Source organism: Numenius arquata, chromosome Z (assembly GCF_964106895.1).
Source record: "Numenius arquata chromosome Z, bNumArq3.hap1.1, whole genome shotgun sequence".
In the NCBI taxonomy this organism is placed as follows: domain Eukaryota; kingdom Metazoa; phylum Chordata; class Aves; order Charadriiformes; family Scolopacidae; genus Numenius; species Numenius arquata.
Genome location: NC_133616.1, coordinates 52,864,104 through 52,884,493, shown reverse-complemented (window position 1 = coordinate 52,884,493; position 20,390 = coordinate 52,864,104). Strand labels below are relative to the sequence as shown.

Sequence of the window (20,390 nt, the reverse complement as noted above, 5' to 3'; positions counted from 1 at the left end):
ACCACTTGTGACTACCTACCAACTGGATTTAACTCCATTCACCATCACTCTCTGGGCCCAGCCATCCAGACAAGCCTTTTACACAGAGAAGAATATGCCCATCCAAGCCAACTGACCTGTTTCTCCAGGAGAATGCTGTGGGAAACGGTGTCAAAGTCTTTACTAAAATCCAGTTAAACAACATGCACAGCCTTTCCCTAATTCACTAAGCAGGTCATCTTGTCACAGAAGGCAATCAGGTTAGTCAAGCAGGACCTGCCTTTCATAACCCATCCTCACTGGATAAGGAATTGGCTGGATGGTCACAATCAAAGTGTTGAGGTCAATGGCTCAATGTCCAAGTGGAAGCCAGTGACAAGTGGTGTTCCTCAGGGGTCAGTACTGGGACCGGTGCTGTTTAACACCTTTGTCAGCAACATAGACAGTGGGATTCAGTGCACCCTCAGCAAGTTTGCTGACGACACCAAGCTGTGTGGCGTGGTCGACACGCTGGAGGGAAGGCATGCCATCCAGAGGGACCTGGACAGGTTTGAGAGATGGTCCCATGCAAACTTCATGAAGTTCAACAAGGCCAAATGCGAGGTCCTGCACCTGGGTCTCAGCAATCCCAAGCACAAATGCAGGCTGGGCAGAGAATGGATTGAGAACAGCCCTGCCAAGAAGGACTTGGGGATGTCGGTGGATGAGAAGCTCAACGTGAGCCGACAATGTGTGCTCACAGCCCAGAACGCCAACAGTATCCTGGGCTGCATCAAACGAAGCATGTCCAGCAGGTTGAGGGAGGTTATTCTGCCTCTCTACTGCACTCTGGTGAGAGTCCACCTGGAGTACTGCATCCAGTTCTGGAGTCCTCAGCACGGGAACGACCTGTAGGAATGGCTCCAGAGGAGGGCCACAAACAGGATCAGAGGGCTGGAGCACCTATCCTATGAAGACAGGCTGAGGAGTTGGGGTTGTTCAGCCTGGAGAAGAGAAGGCTCCGGGGGGACCTTTCAGCAGCCTTCCAGTATCTGAAGGGACCCTACAGGAAAAATGGGGAGGCACTCTTTATCAGGGAGTGTAGCGATAGGACAAGGGGTTTTAAACTGAAAAAGGGGAGATTTAGATTAGATCTTAGGAAGAAATTCTTTGCTGTGAGGGTGGTGAGGCAATGGAACAGGTTGGCCAGAGAAGTTGTGGATGCCCCTTCCCTGGAAGTGTTCAAGACCAGGCTGGGTGAGGCTTTGAGCAACCTGGTCTAGTAGGAGGTGTCCCTGTCCCTGGCAGGGGGATTGGAACAAGATGATCTTTAAGGTCCCTTCCAACCTAAACCATTCTATGACTCTACGATTCTATGATAAACGATGGAAAGTGGCTTGGTGAGCACTTCTGCCAGCTCCCTCAGTACCCGTGGGTTTATCCCATCTGGCCCCATAGACTTGTGTGTGTCTAAGTGGTGCAGCAGATCACTAACCTGCTACAAGTCCAAGCCCCCCTGGACTATGGGGGCTTCATTCTGCTCCCCATCTCTGCCTTCCAGCTCAGGGGGTTGGGTACCCTGAGAACAACTGGTCTTACCACTGAAGACAGAGGCAAAGAAGGCCTCAGCCTCTTCATCATCCTTTGTCACTATGTCTCCCCCTGGCATCCAATAAAGGATGGAGATTCTCCTTAGCCCTCCTTTTCTTTTGAATGTATTTGTAGGAACATTTTTAATTGCCTTTTACTGCAGTAGCCAAAATAAGTTCTAGTTGGGCTTTGGCCCTTTTCATTTTCTCCCTGCATAACCTCATGACACCCTTCTAGTCCTCCTGAGTTGCCTGCCCTTTCTTCCAAAGGTCATAAACTCTTCCCCCTCCCCGGCCCCTGAGTTCCAGACAAACCTCTCTGTTTAGCCAGCTGGTCTTCTTCCCTGCCTGCTCATCTTTCCACACATGCGGATGGACTACTCCTGAGCCTTTAAGATTTTCTTCTTCTTTTTCTTCCAGCCTTTGTGGACTCCTTTGCCCTTCAGGACTACCTCCCAAGGGACTCTGTCAACTAGGCCCCTAAACAGGCCAAAGGCTGCCCTCTGAAAGTCCAAGGTAGTAGTTTTGCTAACTTGCCTCCTTACTCCTCCAAGAATTGAAAACTCCATCATTTCATGATTGCTCTGCCCAAGATGACCTCCAACCATCACATAACCCAACATTCCTTCTCTGTTGCAAACAACAGGTCCAGCAGGGTGCCTCCCCTAGCTGGCTCACTCACTAACTGTGTCAGGTTTGTATTTCCAGCAGACACTTGGTAAGTTGAGCTCCCCATGAGAACAAAAGCTAGCAATCACAAGACTTCTCCCAGCTGTTTACAAAATATTTCATCTGCCTCTTCATCTTGGTTGGATGGTCTATAGCAGACTCCTACCATGATATCTGCCTTGTTGGCGTTTCACCTGTTTCTTACCCATAAACAGTTCTTTCATCATCATTGTCAAGCTCTAGACAGTCAAAATACTCCCTAACATATTCACGGCTACCCCATTGCCCCTCCTTCCTTGTCTATCCCTTCTGAAGAGTTCATAGCCACCCATTGCAGCACTCCAGTTGTGTGAGCCATTGCACCATGTTTCTGTGATTGCAACTATATCATAGTTTTCCAGCTCCACAATGGCTTCCATCTCCTCCTGTTTGTTGCCGATGCTGCGTGCATTAGTGTAGACACACTTCAGTTGAGCTATTGATCCTCCCACCTTTTTTTTTGTGGGGAGAAGCCCTAATCACTGTGTGACTGTTCTCAGGTGTTTCCACAGTCTCTAATGCATCAACAACCCTTACGTCTTTGCTGCCATGTGCATCTCCATCCCATCCCTCCACTGAGATGCTGCATGCAAAGGTGCTGCATGCATTAGTACAGGGACATTTCAAATGTGCTCACTGTGGAGCAGACTGAAGGACTTTGCTCACAGACTGTCCCTCAAGCATTACTGTGCTACCCCCAGGCTTATCTCTTGCCTTTCCCACCTTTCATGCCTTTCCCCCCTCAAATCTAGTTGAAAGCTCTTTCAATGAGCCCTGCTAACTCCTCACGTCACTTGCTGATTTCCTCAGGTGCAACTGACAGGCCACAGACAGCCTGCCTTACAAAACTCTCCCATTTGGTCTGCTGGTCTTCTATATGAGATGGAGAAAGGTGCTTGAGCACAGACCCATGCTCTGTCACCATGGAGGGAACAAGAGAGCAATAGCAGCTACTCCTGTGGGTGGGCTGCCTTGTGCCCCTTCATCAGCAGAAGCAGCAGTCCAGACCACCAGATCAGGAAGTTCCAGTCCCACAGCACCCACTGCTACTGTTCACCTCTAACAGGTAGTAGGCATGGAGGCCAAGCTTAGCAGCTGCAAACAGTCTGCACAGATGTATGCTTGCATAAAATCCAGGATTCATCCTCATGAGCCAAAGATGAGGAGTCAGTGAAACCACAGGCTATGCACGAATATTTACAGCATTTAGGGTCCTGTCTTCTCTCACACAATCATGTGGAAGGATTATGCAGTAACTCCATACTTAACTAATACTGCCTCAAAATGTTTTTCTTGTCTTTGTTGTTTCTGAACAAAACTAAAAAGAATTGCTCTTGTAGTAAGGTGCAGCAGCACAGCTGGAAGAAAAACAAATCTTTTCTATTATTAGCTTTCTAGAAAGGTATTATTTTACTACTGAATGGTATGTTTTGATCCATACTGAGCTTTCCAAGTGTTAAAATATTGTATCAGTATTGGTAGAGATAAAAGAAAATCTATTCTGAAGAGCTAACAGATTTCTGAGACGTGACTTCTTAAAAATTTTTAACATACTGGCAAGGCTAAACACAGCCTGCAACATCTTAAGATACAATAATTCTCAGCTCTGCCACTGCTGTTCTTTCTTTTAATAGGCTGTAAAAAATTTCCATGATACAAAATGGATTTTTTTTTACAATTATATACAGAGTATACATAATATATATTAATATATATTATAATGTAATCTACTCTTCCTTTCAAAATGTTAGTCATTTATTCCTTGTACAAAACCACATGCTTGTTACAAATATTTTTGTCTGCTAATGCACCTATGTGCATTATTAATGCACCTATGCAGTTATGTGAACTCTCTGAGGGAAAAATAAGAGACACAATGTGAGGATAAAAGGGTTTTTTGTTCTCCTTTTTTTTTGGAGTACACTACAAACTCAAGAGAAGTCAACTGACTTTTGTCTTAAAAATAACAGCTCCTGTTGTGCAGAAATCCAAAAAAAGAGAAAAAAATCCCAAGCGTTAATTGTAGAAAGTTTCTAACACTGAAAAATAACTAATCATGTATGAGTACACTGTAAAGGTTAATAAAATAAAACATGAATTAGCTTACTTTATTTCTGGAGTAACAATTTCTGCTGCTAAACTGTCTGAAGGCTCTTGTCTTCCCAGAGGCATCAATCCTGGGTTAGGAAAAGCAAAAAATTCAGCAAGCAGACCAGTGACTTTCTTTAAAAGACCAGAAGTAAACAATATTCTGGAAGTTTAGTTTTAGATTAATGTGAGACAATGGAAAATTGTCAGCAAAGTCAAGCTACAGCAAGACAGAAAAGGACAATTAATTTGGAGAATAATCAATATTTCTGTCTTTATCCATTCTGATAAAGTGATTTTGAGGTATATTTTCTGCTCATTAGCTTATCTAAGAACTACAGAACTGTGCAACATCACAGATAGAAATAAATTGCAACACATGAAACAGACACACATGAGAAAACTTAGTATCTCTCTAAATAAAATTAGGTAACTACACAGAAATCTGAAATACATTATAAAAATACCACACTGGGAAGGAAACTAAAATTTCTGACTGACTTAAATTACAAAGTTATAAATAGTCAAATCAGTTTTTCACTGCTGATCTTAGAGGAGTTTAAGTTTTTCTGTGCTAAACAAAAGGGCATTCAATATTCTCCAGAGAAGTGCTGTAAACTTTAGAAAAGATGCTTTTAATCTCCTTATTTATCCTTTACCTGTCGTGGTGAGTTGACCCTCCTGAGCTTGTACACATCTGAGCTCTTCAATAGTTTCTTTCAAAGAATCCCTTTCTGTTCTTAATCTCTGAATAATTGGAAAGAGAATGAGTATTAGTCTTGGCACTATAAATCTGTCTTTACCAGTACACAAATTGCAAAAGACACAGCATTCAACATTTTAAAAAGAATTTAATGCAATTCTAGATATGATTTTCAAATTAAGACATCTCATTCTATTTCATAACAGAATAAACATAAATATTATATATTCCACATGAACAGTGGATTTTTTTGAGAAGGGTTGCCGCTCTGCATTACACTTATGGGGGTAAAAATATCAGGGTATAAGGTTACAAAATCAAGATATTAGTGACACAAAGTTCGGTACCAGGTGGTAAACAGCACCCAGTGGGGCCACCAACTCAGCCATCCTCTCTTTCCCCTCATTGTAACTGATTCCAAGGGAAAGAGAAGTGAATTAAGAGATCATAGACTTTTCCCTCACCAAGAAACCACAGTTTATCCAGGAGTGAAATAAAAAGCAGATGAGTACACAATCAACATAACAAACAAACTGCATTAACTTCACTTTGTTTGTCTTTTAACAGTGAAAGTGTGAGCAGCATTTCCATATCCCCTTCCTCCTATGTGTCAACTGGTCTTGCCATTCACCAGCATCTTAGCTTCAGAAGAAAACTAGTCACTTGAGGCTCAATCCAAAGAGAACCAAAGAAGAGGACTGGACCACCTTGGGATCTAGACGATGGGCTCTTCAGTAACATCACTAATATCTTGATTTTTAAATACTCTCCCAATTTGGTACAAGCCCCTTTTGGCAAAAATCGAGAACCTACAGAGAGCATCAAGTTTTTGTCCAGAAGGTTGCCAAGATTCAAAATGAATCAAGGAAATGGCAACTATGTAAAGATCCAAGTTGTAGGTTGCTCCAAAATCAGACATGTCCAGTATTACTAAAAGATCAAGAGCAGACCTTGGCTCTGTGTAGGTATGTAATTGTGTTAGCTGACAGCTCCTCGCATTTCATCCCATTTGCAGTATGATTCAGGTATATTTTATATTTCAGCCCAAATAAATCCAGGACATGGAATCACTTTGGCAAAGAACATTTTGGTGAAGTTTGACAGAGGCTTCTGTACTTCTGAATCCTGCAAGGTGAACTCTGGTGCAACTGTCAGAACAATTTGAATAAAGTGTACATTCTATTAGCACTGAAAGTCATTTCAAAAACCCCACAGGTGAAAAAACTGCTTTTACCATAAACAGTACAGAAGAACAGCCACACAGAAGACTGCTCAAACTCAGCTGCTGAAAGCAAGGATTTTGCAGTCTGCTACCATCAGTCAGAAAATACCAGGTTGATTAATTAAATGCCAGAACATTTTAATGAATAGAAAAAGCTCTAGGGCTTCATTTGTACACTGCAGGCAAAATCAACTCATCAAGTTATCTTAGTACTTATCATACAACACACCACAGAAGTAAAATTCCAAGCTATAGAGCTGAAGATATTAAACATGCTACCATACTTTGCCAGAACACAAAGAAAAGGACAAAATCAATTTCAGTAACTTTCCAAAATATAACTGACAAGATACCACTAGTAAATTGTGTCCTGTGGAGGGCATATATGGTACATCCTTTTGGTCCTGTGGTACATATGTGACAACAAGAAACAGAAAGAGTAGGTAACACAGGTAGCGAATCACTAATTCAAATGTTGAGAGACTCCAGCTGTCTTCAGCTGGAGTCTCACAGGTTCACATCCATTGCGCTTCTCACAGGTGCCATTTCCATTCAAAAGAACGTATTGAAAACAATGTGCCCCCAAAAATACTACTTGCCAGGGAGTAAAACAGAAAACTGTATGACAATGCCCTGCAATTCAGATCCTTTGTGCAAGATGAAATGGTCCACCAAGCAATGTGTAAGCCACAGACGGAACCTTACCATTGGTCAAACATAACAAAACTGGAAAAACAAACTTTAAATAAGAAGCAGGAAAGAAAGTCAAAGCACAGTACAATCTGAAGGGCAGATGCAAGTGACATCAAGGACAAATGTCCACAATAGTTTGAAAATTTAATAAGATATGGAAATCAAAGACCTATGAACAGAATATAGCTGAAAACTTTCGGTTCAAATGCTATTCAAGTGCAGGGGCTGGAAATTTTGGAAAGAATTGGACAGGAAACATGACTATTGAGGGGAAAGACTACAGAGATTCTGACAGATGGATAGATGAACTTAAAATAAGCCTAAGAAATTGCGAACTCAAAGTGCTGGCCTTTGTTTGAGGTAGTTTGAGCACCTGCATATACTATGCTACAAGTCAAAATAACCTGGTGAAAAATGAGAGTGTGCAAAAGAGGTCTGAAGGATCAGTCTTGGCAAAAGAGGACAGAGCAATGAATCGCAGAATCACAGCAAATGACGGTGAGGAAGGGAATAGACTGGTATCCATCCTGTGTGTTCCATGTTGGCAGTACAAGAAAGATCAACAAGGAGCTGTCATAAAAGGCAAGATCATCACAAAGGACACGTCCCTCTACACGACTCCTAAGCTTCTTGCTGCAGTAGTCATAACGCCAGAAAGAGAAGCATGTTGATGGTACCTCAAAGAATGCTTTAGAAAAAATGCAACAGAAAAATAGCACAGAACCCCTACTTTAAAAATGCAACAGAAAAATAGCACAGAACCCCTACTTTAAATGGTTTTTCAGAATACATTACAATTACTCTGGGTGTTTATTAACCTTCTCATGGTAAATGGTCAAGAAACAACTTCAGATCCCAAATATGAAAGATTCTCCTCTTAAAAATGGGTTGCAAACTTTTCTGTACAGTCACTTTATTCCATGCTGTACAGTTCTTAGGTTTAAAAAGGACCTTGCACACAAACATCAGAAAATTTTAAGTGAAAAAAGGCTTCCTAATTTAAAAAGCTTGCTGTAAATGGCTAATTATAATTACCATATCTCTGTGTTATAAAGGACAAAAAGTTGCTATTGCTACTACCAAAAAAACAACACCTTGGCACTTACATCTTTTTCTTTTTGGAGGCTGTCTACTTTTTCTTTCAGTCGTTTGCATTCATAATCTAATTTATCAGCTTTCTTGGATTCTTCAGATAACCTGTTTTGTAGTTCAACTGCCTGTGAGAACAAGAACCAATAATTTTTCTGCAAATATTAAAACAAAATACACAAGACAAAGTAGCCAATCACCATGCACCATGAGTCATGTTGTAAACAAGTGAAATAGTTACCTATAGGACATACTAAAAACTGCTTTCATCAGTTGTTCTGTGTTTCAGCAAAATCAACAGCATTCAAATATTAGGTTCTCAGCACAAGCAAAAGAAGCAAAAACTGTGAAGTATTTTCAGTACATCTGAAAACAAGAATTTAAGCCCAAGCATGGTTTATAGGAAAAAGCTATATAGTTCTATGGATCAAAGAGCTTAGGAAAATTAAAAAAAAAACCTGCTCCTGCATTCTGAGAAGCTAGGAAAAAGAAAAAACTGACGGAATCAAATTATCTACACCTTTTGTTAAATCTATTTCACAAGCCTCCCTTGGAATTAGACCACCAGTTTATGCAATCAGGTAACATTCCTTAACCTGAGATTTTCCTAACCGTTTTTAATACACTAATATAAAGATTCAGCCACAGGCTCACAAACAGTTTTCTGTACTTCAGACGCAAACATTGCTAGTAAAGTTGCATGTATACTTTCCACTACAGATCAGTAAAGAGCTTTTAAAATTACATAAGCAGAAATCCAAAAGCTGAGCAGAAACGATCAGTGAACAGGAGGCAAATCAGTGAAGTCTTGCCTTTTCAAGACTTTCAGCCTTTACTAGCAAAGGCTCATTCCCAGAACATTAGTAAAGCTCACAATGCAGAGAGCACGGAAGCAAGTAAGCTGAACAAAGACTAACCCGCAAACACAAAAGCTGAATGAAGACTCAGCTAAAGACGTACAGATTCTTCTGAAGCAATTCATAAGAAGGCTTTTTCATGTCTTTTAGATAACTGAGAAAGTGATTAACTTAAATTGTGAAGCAAAGCAGTAGCCATACCTACATCAAGACTGTCTAATGGTTCTAATTACCTTTTATGTTCAATGTGTATAGCTATAGCAAAATAACTACCAGGCCTAAAAATCTACATTGTCTTAAGTCTTAGAAAAGAACTTTGCTGCTGTTGTTGTTAAATTAAAGGCTGCAAAAAAAAGCACAGGCCTGCCATTTCTGAGATTGTCAGATTAAAAAAAAAAAAAATGTTAGATATGAAAATATTTCATTTCTCAGATGTGACATCTAACACTGGGGCTATCAGAATAACTGCAGGTAAAAGAAAAAAAAAGCAGGCCTTCAACTGTGATTGTGCCACCACTTGCAAAATAGGTATATTTTCACCTCAAATGGAAACAAACACATTAATGTTTGTAATCAGTCATGCTATGATAATGGTATGTAGAAAAACACAGCAGGATATAAATTGTCTTGAATTAGGACTTGGGAGTGTATAGAAAGATATACAGCTACATGGTAACGCAGAAGATTAAAAAAGAAAAAAGAACTGCCATTACATTTACTGAGCATTATCTGATGTGTGGAATGATTAAAGCAGGAATCTTGCAGCAAAGAAAAGCAAGACATACTGTTAAAAATATATCAGAATGCACATGCACAAAGGGGCTGAATTCAAATTACAAAAAATCATCCTGGAATCTTCACATTTCAATTCTTCATGCTACAATCAAAAGTTTCTTAGAAAATGCTTGTGATTGCTTTCAGAAAAGTGAGCAAAACCTCTTAAATAAATAAATGCTATTACATCTCCCAGCACAATACACCACCACTAACCTCATCTCACAGAAACTGCTGGGTGGAGTGAAGATGTGATTTTCTTGCAGATCACTATAGGAGTTTGAACCAAGCACTTTCATCTGCAGAAGTCAGAGCTTCTAAGCCAAAGAAATAACTCCTCTGACAGCATCATCATGAGTAGGGTTGGATCCTTCACACACCAGACGAGACACATTCCACTACAGGGGCACACTAGTGCTCAGCAGTAACATAACATCAGAATCCTTATACCTGGCTTAATTCTTATAGCACAATTTAGTATTCCCAGAAATTAATTTTGTGACAGCTCATGATTTACAGGCAGGTCTCAAGAGGAGCCCTGCATTACAGACACTGAAGGCAAACACACTGTGTGTTCATTTTGAGGCACTGTGGTTAGGTGAAGAAAACTCACATCTGTCACAGAGCTTTATGCCAGTTTCAGCTCAACAGCTCCTCAGACATGAAATCCTACTCGTGAAACACAGGGAATGATGAAGAACAGGAGTCCTTTTGCAACGCAAATGATGGGACTGCCCTTTCCAAAATTGTTATTGTTGGTGAAATAAGAGGTTACGCAACTACATCACATGCACAGCTGTTTAATGAAGCGAAACATTTGTTGCCAGTAAACATGATACTACTTATGTGCGAAAGGCCATTGCTTTCTACATTTAATTTTCCCTTTGACTGTCTCTTATTTCAGCATTTTTCTCGTTCAAATTCTTTTTTTTCTGGTGAAATAATTTGGACTGTATTTACAATCTGCTCATAGAATTTGAAGCTAGCTGTTTTAATAACTAAGATGGCCAGGTACAGAGAAAAAGCTATCAAGTCTTAGGGACACGCGTTGCTCCTGGGCTTGCAGAGTTGCCAGTGGTTGTTTCTCTATTTTTATTCTGCTGTAAGATGACGCATAGGGACCTCTGTGCCACAACCATTCAAGGTTATGAGAAGGCAGAAATACAGAGCAAGCACTACTACTTTAATGAATCATGCTCTGCCTGGCCCTGTAACAAGAATCCCAGAATGATGTCATCTCAATATAGAGTAGAAGCAGAGAGAAGATTAAGCCCATCTTCCACCTTTACAGAAATAGAATCACATGGCACTCTGATGAGCAGGAGGCCTTTCACTCCAGAGAGTGTGCTGGTGACACATTTTATACTCTGCTGGGTGTGTATAAACAACAGGGATGATATGCAACCTTCTCCCTTCATAAATGGACAAATTCAGATGTATCAGACAAACCAGAACCTTAAAAAAAAAGAGGTTACTTAACCACAGGAATAACTTACCTCAGCTGTGGGGCACTCCTCACTGCTGGAAATTTCTAAGAGAAAAGCTGGTACTTTTTCTGAAAGAAGAGGCTCTAATTCAAGCCCCACTAAAAATTAGGAATAATTTGAGGAAAAAAACCCTCAACATCTGATATTTTTTAGAAGTAAGAAATACTGCTTATTGGCAAATGAATACAAACTTGAAATAATGATAAGAACTGCAGGAAATAAGGACCGACAAAACATGGAAGTCTCCTAAACACAAGGACCTGTTCATAATTTCTTTTTTACTTTGAGGCATTAGCCACGTTATGAAGAGAGTGTTGAACAATACAGAGAACTGTTGCATTGATGAGGTCTGTTCTCACCTGTCTCTTGTATGTTTCCAGTTGACTGCGTGCTGCGTTGGCCTTCCTTAGTTCTTCTTCCAGGCTCACCGTATTCTGCATGTACATTGTATTCTTCTCTTCTAAGAGTTTCACTTGCCGTCGCAAATCACCCAAGTCTTCCAATTTCTTTTTGTATGACTCTACCTGGCTTTCTAACTTGGCTACTTTATCAGAAGAATGCCTGGAGGAACAGATTTGTACCAAAATTGTACTCTGAAAACTAACAAAATGAAATGTCCTGAATCTTCCTCAGTATTTTGCCTTAATGCAGAAGACATTCTGAGACATCATGGGGAGACCAAGAAAGCAATCATATCCTCCTGTTACCAATGCTTTCACTTTTAAATTGTCTTCTTCCCTCCCATAACTATTTGTCAACTCAAAGAGCTGCTGCTGAAGGTACTTTTAGACACTATCACTCTTCCTAATGCAGCCTGAGCTGCTTCCAATCTTAAAATAATAGTTAAAGCACCTTCACTCCCACCCATTTCCTTTCAATTCTAAATCAATCCTCAATCCTGCATTTTACAAAGGTAAAGAATAAAATTTTCTGTCCTTCAATTTGTATTAATGATAGTCAGGAATAAAATCATAAGGATCTATCTCCTGGGCAGCACATACTTGGTGACACAGAAGTACCACAACAGTTTTGGAGCCTGATTCCTTCTTGTCCTGGTTTCAGCTAGGATAGAGTTAATTTTCATCCTAGTAGCTGCTGTGGTTTTGGATTTCGTATGAGAATAATCTTGATAACTTAGTTGTCACTAAGTAATATTTACATTAGCCAAGGATTTTTTTAGCTTCCATAGAAGCTGAGAGGGAGCATATACAGGACAAGCTGGCCAAAGGAATATTCCATACCATAAACATCATGGTCCGTATATAAATGGAGGCTGGCCCGGGGGGCAGGAATGCATGATTGCTGCTCAGGATGGGCTGGGCAATCAATCATCAGGTGGTGAGAGTGACGTGTTGTATCACTTTATTTTTGTATACTCATTTACCATTATTATTAGTAGTAATAGTAGTATTTTCCTCTTCTGTTACTGTTCTATTAAACTATCTTTATCTCAACCCACAAGTTGTTTCCCTCTCCTTTTCTCCCTCTTCTTCCAACCCTGCTTGGGGACGGTGGGGGGGTAAAGGAGACAGGAATGAGAGAGCAGGTACATGGTCCCAGTTGCTGACCGGGGTTACAACATGACACTTCTAAAAAAACAAACAAAAAAAAAGAAACACCAGACTCCATTCAAAACATTTCAGAGTTTTTTCAATCCACCTGGTGCACTGCCAGGACAATAGTCCTCATCCCCAATCAGCCACACCTACACTACTATTACTGTCACCAGTGTCATTTTAGAACCAACTGATTTACACTCAATTTCCTATGGAATCTGGAGAATCCTCCATTCACTTGATGGCATTCTATGATGAACCAAAAGCGCCACCCAAAGTCCAAATAATACAAACCCAGGAAAGGAAAGGGCCCAGTTCCCTGGTGAGAACCGATGCCCAAGTCATGAAGACAAGCAGAGAATATTCAAGAGACCAGTGAGTGACTTGTTATGACCATACGATGGTGTAGGATTGCTAAGTTTACTAATAGTTATTGATTAGGCACATAATAAATAATTAATTTACTTAAGCAGAATTGTGTGGTGGTCTGTGTATGTAACCGGAAGATCCAAAAGAACCATTTATATTTAATATCAAAATTATTTAAACAAAAGCTAATGAAAACTAAGTACATAAATTATATGGATTAAAAGTTAATAGCTAAAAAATGGCTAATGGAACAGAGTTTACCTGAGTACATCTATCTCATCCTTCAAAGATTGAGCCTCTTCTGCCAAGGTAGTAAGCTCTTCTGTTTGTTGTCTCAGTTCAGCAATTTCCTTTTCTAGTTCTTCACAGCGTATTCTGTAGTCATCTTTAGCAGCTTCTAATCTGCAGAAATGAAGTCAAACAGAAAATAATTTCTCATCTTCAGCCACAGTTACCTTTCCTCCTCCCCATCCTCTCTAACAACATGTGAAACAACATTCTGATGCAGTAAAGGAGAACAGCAGCCCAATATGCTTATTCGAAAACATAGAAGCAGACTGATTTTTTTTATGCTCCCAATTTGCTATGAGTCTTTCTATTTGTAAGATAACAAAGTAATGTATGTTCTCAGAAAGACAAATCCTGAGGTTTTTCTGTCATAGTAATTTTTCACAAAGGAATTTCAAGCAGAAATTTCCACCTTTTTTCATCTTGGGGCATGCAGAGTTTGAGCATGATGTCTTAATCCTAAGATTTTGCTCAGCTGTTCAACTCCTATACACCTTCAATAATATTGACCTGATTATCAGATGTTCTAAATGCTATAGAGCTCTCACCAAGGTGGCTTCATTTATTTATTTATTTGCTTATAAAGAAGCTGTGCCCACTCAGTACCTCTGAAAAACCAAGTCATACATTTAGTTATCTAGTTAGCAAGTAAAGTACTCAAGAAGACAAAAGTTTCTGGAGTGAACTACCAACATACAGTATACACAGGCAAAGTTGCATTAACCTGGCAGTAAACAAAGGGAATAACTAAAAGAAGCTTTATCAAAGCATTTTGAAGCAATGGAGGAGGATACATCTTAGAACATGAAGTCCTATGGTCATTTTTATCTGAAATTAAAATAAAAACAATCCAGAAAAGGATGTATGGGCATGAGAAACAAAAAAAAAAAAAAGAAAAAAGAAAGACGTATTCTATCCATTAATTCAAGGAGTCCAAAAAGCATCTACAAGAATGGGGATAGTCAGTAGGTCATCTAAACCATATGCAACAGATTTGGATTGTGATAGACCAGAACTGTCAAAGGACATAAAGAGGCAAGACTGGGAGAAAAAACTGCTGCACCACACTGGACATCAATCAGGCTGCACATATGTCCTGTTTGGTCAGGTAGAACTGGAGAAGGAACACACACAAATTGCCATTAGAAACCACCTGCTATGAAGGTGGAGGGAGGAGGCAAAGGAGGTTGGGAGATGAGTCTCATGAAAAGGGTTTAAAAAGACCTTCAAAACCTGAAACTAGAGTTAACAGGCAGTGCTGATATTTTGCATATGGGGAGAAAACCTGTTCAAACAGCAATTGATAATAGACTCAGGTAGGAATCATTCCAGAGCATGGAGACGAATAAGGAGAGACATAAAGGGACATAAGAGAGACATTACTACATTATTCCTTTACATGGTTGATGTATAGAAAGAAGAAAACCAGGCACTAGCTGCTGTGAAAGAGAAACACTGAACATTTTTTAAGAAACTGAAGGGAGAGGGGTGTGTTTGAACATGCGGGAAAGAGGCTTAGAAAAAGGAAGTGGAAAAACGGCAGAACAGGTGAAAAAGCAGTTACATAGCAGCTGACATAACAATCAGAAAAGGGCAACCAGCAAAAAAAAAAACAGAAAGAGAAGAAAAACTGGTACTGTAAAGAAATACCACGGTTTCACTCACAAAGGATAGGGAAAGTACAGCAACAAGAATGAAAAGATGATGGTGAAGTGGCCCAGCTTTGTTCAGCAGAATAGGCTTACAGAGCCTGAAAGCAACAATCAAAAGGACCAGAAAGAATATTTAAAAAGGAACTGTATTTCCACATGTAGAGGAAATCCAAATGAAAAGCAGAGCTTGCTTAAGGATAATCCCCATGTTTCAGGTATGAAACAATTAGTTTTCAAGCTCAGAGGATACATTTTGCTGTATAATAATATCACCTGTAGTACTGCCTATAGCAAACTTTCAGCTAGGAATTCCTACACATTAAAAATAAAATCAGAATAATTTACATAGAAGAAAGCATGCTACTTTTCATTCTCACTGATTTTGAAAAACATGGGCGAAATGATTGCACACAAACAATTGAAAATAACTTCACAGAGTAGAGAGTGACATCTACACAGCACTTCACCATTAAGAAATGATGCATTTTTTTAGGCTGGAGCTTGTAAAGAGGTAAACCTTAAAATGTACATCACTCAAAACTTTACTAATGTGGTTATACCACCCATTATACTAATTCATAATTGCCAGCACGACCAGAAGTATGTAAGTCATGTTGCCAGTTACAACCAACCAACCAACCTAACCAAGTGTAGCTTTTCTACCTGAATGTTTCCTCTTGGAGTTGTTCTAGTTGTGTCTGCAGCTGCAAATGCCTACGACCTGCAGGGCTGTTGGGATCTTCAATAGAATCAGATTGATTTAAACGTTCCATCAAAATCTGGTTCTCAGCAAGCAAGCTGCTCTTCTCCTCCTGGAGGGCTGCAACCTGTTGTAATAAAAGCATAAACTGGAATAATTGAGCTATCCAGCTTTAGAGAGCAATTTTATTTTCGTGTGCATAATAAAGTATCAATACAACCCACAAATGGAAACACACAGGCTTGAATAATACCATTTCACAAGAATATACTGTAACATTAATAGGTTATTAAATTGCTATGTGATGTAACCACCATTCTGCAACAGTAGGGGCAGATTTACCAGAAAATGTAACTATTCTTAACTGTATTTCAAACAAGCATCTAAAGAAAAAGTCTTTGTTATCACCAAAGAGAACTTCATTATAGTAAAGTCTGCATACTTTCCCAACAAATAAAACTAGCCCTCCACAGTAACGCTTTTAAAATGGATTTCCAATAGAAACAATGCCTTCAATCACACAGAATAGACAAGCCTGGACACCCAAGGGATGGCTATGCCCTTCATAACTTTTTTTTTTTTTTTTAATTCAGTGGCCAATTGCAAGTAGACCTGAAACAGGAACACAGTCTAAATGATGACTCAGTTTCCGCCAATGTTGTGAAAACAGGCAGTAGTGCAAAGAACCTGAACTACTGCAACACAAATAACAGCTGAAGCATGGGTTCATATATTATTAAATAGAATAAAATTAACATGCAGGAGGAGAAGGGGAAGAAAGAGAATATGAACATCTCAACAGAAGGAAGTGCTTCAGTAAGAGCTTGAATCATCAAATACACCAAAATCAACCATGACACACAAATCAGCTTCATTAATTCTAACAGTTACAGAACTGCTTGGCAAAAGCCTGAATTATACTTCAAAGTAGGGTTGCAACAGCAATGCCTTTTGGGGCTCCCACTTAGCACTCTCCATGTCTTTCTGGATGAGGTATGCTTGATTTATAGAAAGGTTTAGTCTAAATCCAGACAGAGCTGATAGACTACAGTAACTTCTGATTTAGATTTAACTCGTAACTGAAACTATTGTGCAGCATAATCTCTATTAGTTCTCTAATGCAAGAGTTGAACCACCCAGCTCAACTGCTTCCTACTTGAATGAAAAAAGTAGTTTTGTTAGTATGAATCATCTTAATATTGGCAACATTGCATCAAGATAAGAAAACAATGAAATTCACTCTGCTAGTACAAGTAAAGCAAAATAATTACTGTGCAATTTCATATCCCTTTTAAAAATTATGCTTCCACACTATACTTACTGTTTTCAGCTGCCTACAAATTAAAATATCTCTTTCCCACTTCAAAATTAATATGCACAATATAGCAAACCTACCTGCATATCTAACTCATGACATCTCTGGGCGATTTCTTCTTTTGTTGCTAGTGCTTCATTTAATTCTTCTGTAGTCTTCTTCAGCTACCATAGACAACAAACATTGATAATTTCATCACCCTCTGTGAAGTGTCTAAAAGTATTCTGAACTATATGACTGCAAAATTATTTTTACATTTAGGTAATATCTTAAATTTTTGGAAAATTGAGGCAATTCTGCTCTTATAAAGAAACAAAGAAGCAGATATGATTACTGTTCATTTTGTGCTACAATAAAAAGTAAATATACCTAAAAGTAATATTTGGCCTTACAAAAATACATCAGAATTATCCCATCCATTCAATGAATTGAGACAAAAAATCCTGAAGAACTTGGGTCTGAAGAACTCATCAAGTCTGTACACTGAAAAAATTGTCAATGCCACTTTTCTTTACAGATGCAAAGAGTGCATGATTTCACTTTTCAATCTACTGTTCAAATACAGAAAGGACTGGAAGGTGGAATACAGGGAATGGACAATTAGGATAAAATCTCTCTAGTCACTGGAAGCTATCTTACTGCACAACAGGAATACAAGTAACATGGTGAGGGCATGAAAAAGGGCACTGAATCTTGTAAGCAGTAGGAAACATCCAGATAATTCCCTTCAAAGGTTTTATGTTCAAAGATATGTATCTTGCAAGTTTGCACATGACTACAGTTAAGGTAACATAAAAAACATAGCTACAAGAAAATTGGCTTGATGAAACAGCTGCATGCATTTTATATATAGAGAGATATAGATATGTATTATTATATATCATGAATTTTAGATGGGCTTTCACAAGATGGGCACCATCACATCTAATTTTTTCAAGTTTATTTCTCAAAGGCCTGTAAACATACAAAAATTCATTCCATCTGCCAGAATATACATACTTCTGCAGATAAAGCATGATGGAGGAACACAGGGAACATCACTGTACTACACTTCTTCTCAGTGAGAAAAAAACTGAGGAAGTGTGAGTGTTAGCATGAGGTTAAGCTAGTAAAAACAACTGGGTTTTGCATATTCTTTACATATATCAAACAGGAAAGGATTCTTTTTGAAAACTTCTCTTATGTATTGTAACAGTTAATCAGACTGCTTTGAGGGTTTTTGGTCCACATCTATAGGCTTTTTTTAAAACCGATTTTGGAAGTAGGAGCTGGTGATAAAAGTTTTATTCAAATATTACACATTTTTTTATCCTTCTTTCTTAATACCCAAAGATTTGCAGCAGTCTGCAGTTTTGTGTACATACAGCTAAGCTAAACTTGTTTTCCAAATTGAGTCTTTCACTCATCAAATTCACAAAATGAGTAAGCTCAATTTATAAAGCAAAAGGACTTGAAATACTGAAATTTAGTTTTCCATTCCTTATTTGAATTTCCCACAAACCCCTTTCAATATTAAAGAAAAAATGACAGACTTCTTAATAAAGCAAAATGACTGGCCACGGATGTGCTATGATTGAAGGAAAAGAAACATCTAGTCTTAGATACCTGCCGATCAAGGTCAACGTAAGCATCATTTCCAACAGAGACTGGAGACTCTTTACTCATCAACTGCAATTAGATTACATTGGATTAGAAAAAGCAAGTATTTACTCATATTAAAAGCTAACCTTCAACAAAATACTAAGCCATTTTTAACTTTTGAGAGATTCAACATGACTTCATTCGGAAGTTTTTAACTTCATTTATATATATATAACATTCACAAAAGGAAGAAATTTTCAGAATTTATGATGTTTAAAGCACTATGAAAGAAAACTTACACCTTTACTTCTGAAAACGCACATTCATTATTTATGATGAAACTGACAGTACATTCTGCTACACGTTTTGCTGAAGTGGCATTGGAATGATGGTAGCTATCAACACAACATGCAAGACCTGCCTTTAATTGTTCTCTGCCAGTGGTTTTTGGTTTTTTGATGACCTGGAAGTTCACATCAATTTATTTATTTATTTATTTATTTAACTAAAGTTGGGGAGCTACCCGCCTCAGATAATTATGCAAAACAAAGATGGTCAAAATTCCTGCTCTGGAGTGGTCTGTAATTTGCAAATTTAAAAAGAAAGTCTATAAATAGTACTCCTGAATACAATTCCTTGTCTATTAGCCTTTTATTGCAGGAATGGGTGGTAGCGGTTTTAGACTAGCAAACATTACTTTTAGCCATGACTTTTCTAAAAAGGAAAAAAAAAAGGCAAGCCAGCCCTCTAAATTGACTGATGTTCTTACTGAAGATAAAAGGCTGATAAGAAACTATGTTTTCTTTCAGTAACACACTGATGAGCCACACAGCTAGTTAAAAGTAACAAATCAAATGTACCAGAATTTGTAGCCCAAAAACCTCCTCCCACCCACCTCCAGCAAACATATTAAGGTATTATTATTAAGGTTATTACTGAAAGTTCTAAGAGACAAAAAGAAACAGTCTTCCAAATAAGAAATATATTGTAACTAATTCAAAAGGCTGCATTACAGAACCACACTGATGGTTTCTGTTACCCTGTCCAAACACAAAATGTTTTATGAATTCTCCAATGACATGATTCATGGAAGTTACAATCAAAAAGGCCCTATTCTAACCAAAATCAGGACAAGATTTCTTTCATAAGGCCTCCTGTCCAGCCTGCTTACTCTTTCCAGATACAGGGCTTCCTTTATTCCTTTCAGAAATCAGTGCTTTTGCATTACTTTTCATTGGCAAAGTTCCTCAGATACACAGCACAGAGCTTTCATTTCTTCTTCCATCCTTGCTGTTTGTACCACCATGTATAAGAGAACACCTCTGTTTGACATTCACATCATTCAAATATATATACACTTAGCTTCTCTCCCTTTCCCCATCTCCTTAACTGGGAATTAGCCACGTACCACATGCATAAATTCACCTATTTGTCCTCAACACTCCTCCCAGACTTTGGCGGTTTGCTGCTACCTGCTGAATTGCTTCCATTTTGTACAACTTCATAATGACAAGCTACTCTGAAATGAAGCATTCCATGAAGCTCAGATTCTCTGTAACAGTAATTAGAAAGTCCCTAGGCCCAGTGCTCTCCCCTGAAAAATGAAGTCACTTGTCTTTTTCCTTACTGTACAGCAGCATTACAAAGTTGTATTTAATTCAGGGCCACATTTTCTAAGATGATTATCATTTGGCCATCCAAAACAAGAATTTCCAATCCCTCTCTGCTCTGTGATGTTTATACATACTTCAATTACTTTAT

At 38.7% G+C, this 20,390-nt stretch overlaps 1 protein-coding gene across 1 annotated transcript in view; it reads right to left on the bottom strand.

Annotated features, from left to right (window-relative positions):
• Positions 1-20,390, bottom strand: part of HOOK3 (hook microtubule tethering protein 3) — an 88,456-nt gene that overhangs the window by 19,790 nt on the left and 48,276 nt on the right. The window contains exons 7-14 of the mRNA XM_074166684.1: positions 18,654-18,716; positions 17,129-17,212; positions 15,697-15,860; positions 13,355-13,495; positions 11,528-11,729; positions 8,068-8,178; positions 5,003-5,090; positions 4,363-4,432 (exon numbers count right to left, since the gene is read on the bottom strand). Coding sequence (XP_074022785.1) covers positions 4,363-4,432; positions 5,003-5,090; positions 8,068-8,178; positions 11,528-11,729; positions 13,355-13,495; positions 15,697-15,860; positions 17,129-17,212; positions 18,654-18,716 — 923 coding nt within the window. The remainder of the gene's footprint in view (positions 1-4,362; positions 4,433-5,002; positions 5,091-8,067; positions 8,179-11,527; positions 11,730-13,354; positions 13,496-15,696; positions 15,861-17,128; positions 17,213-18,653; positions 18,717-20,390) is intronic.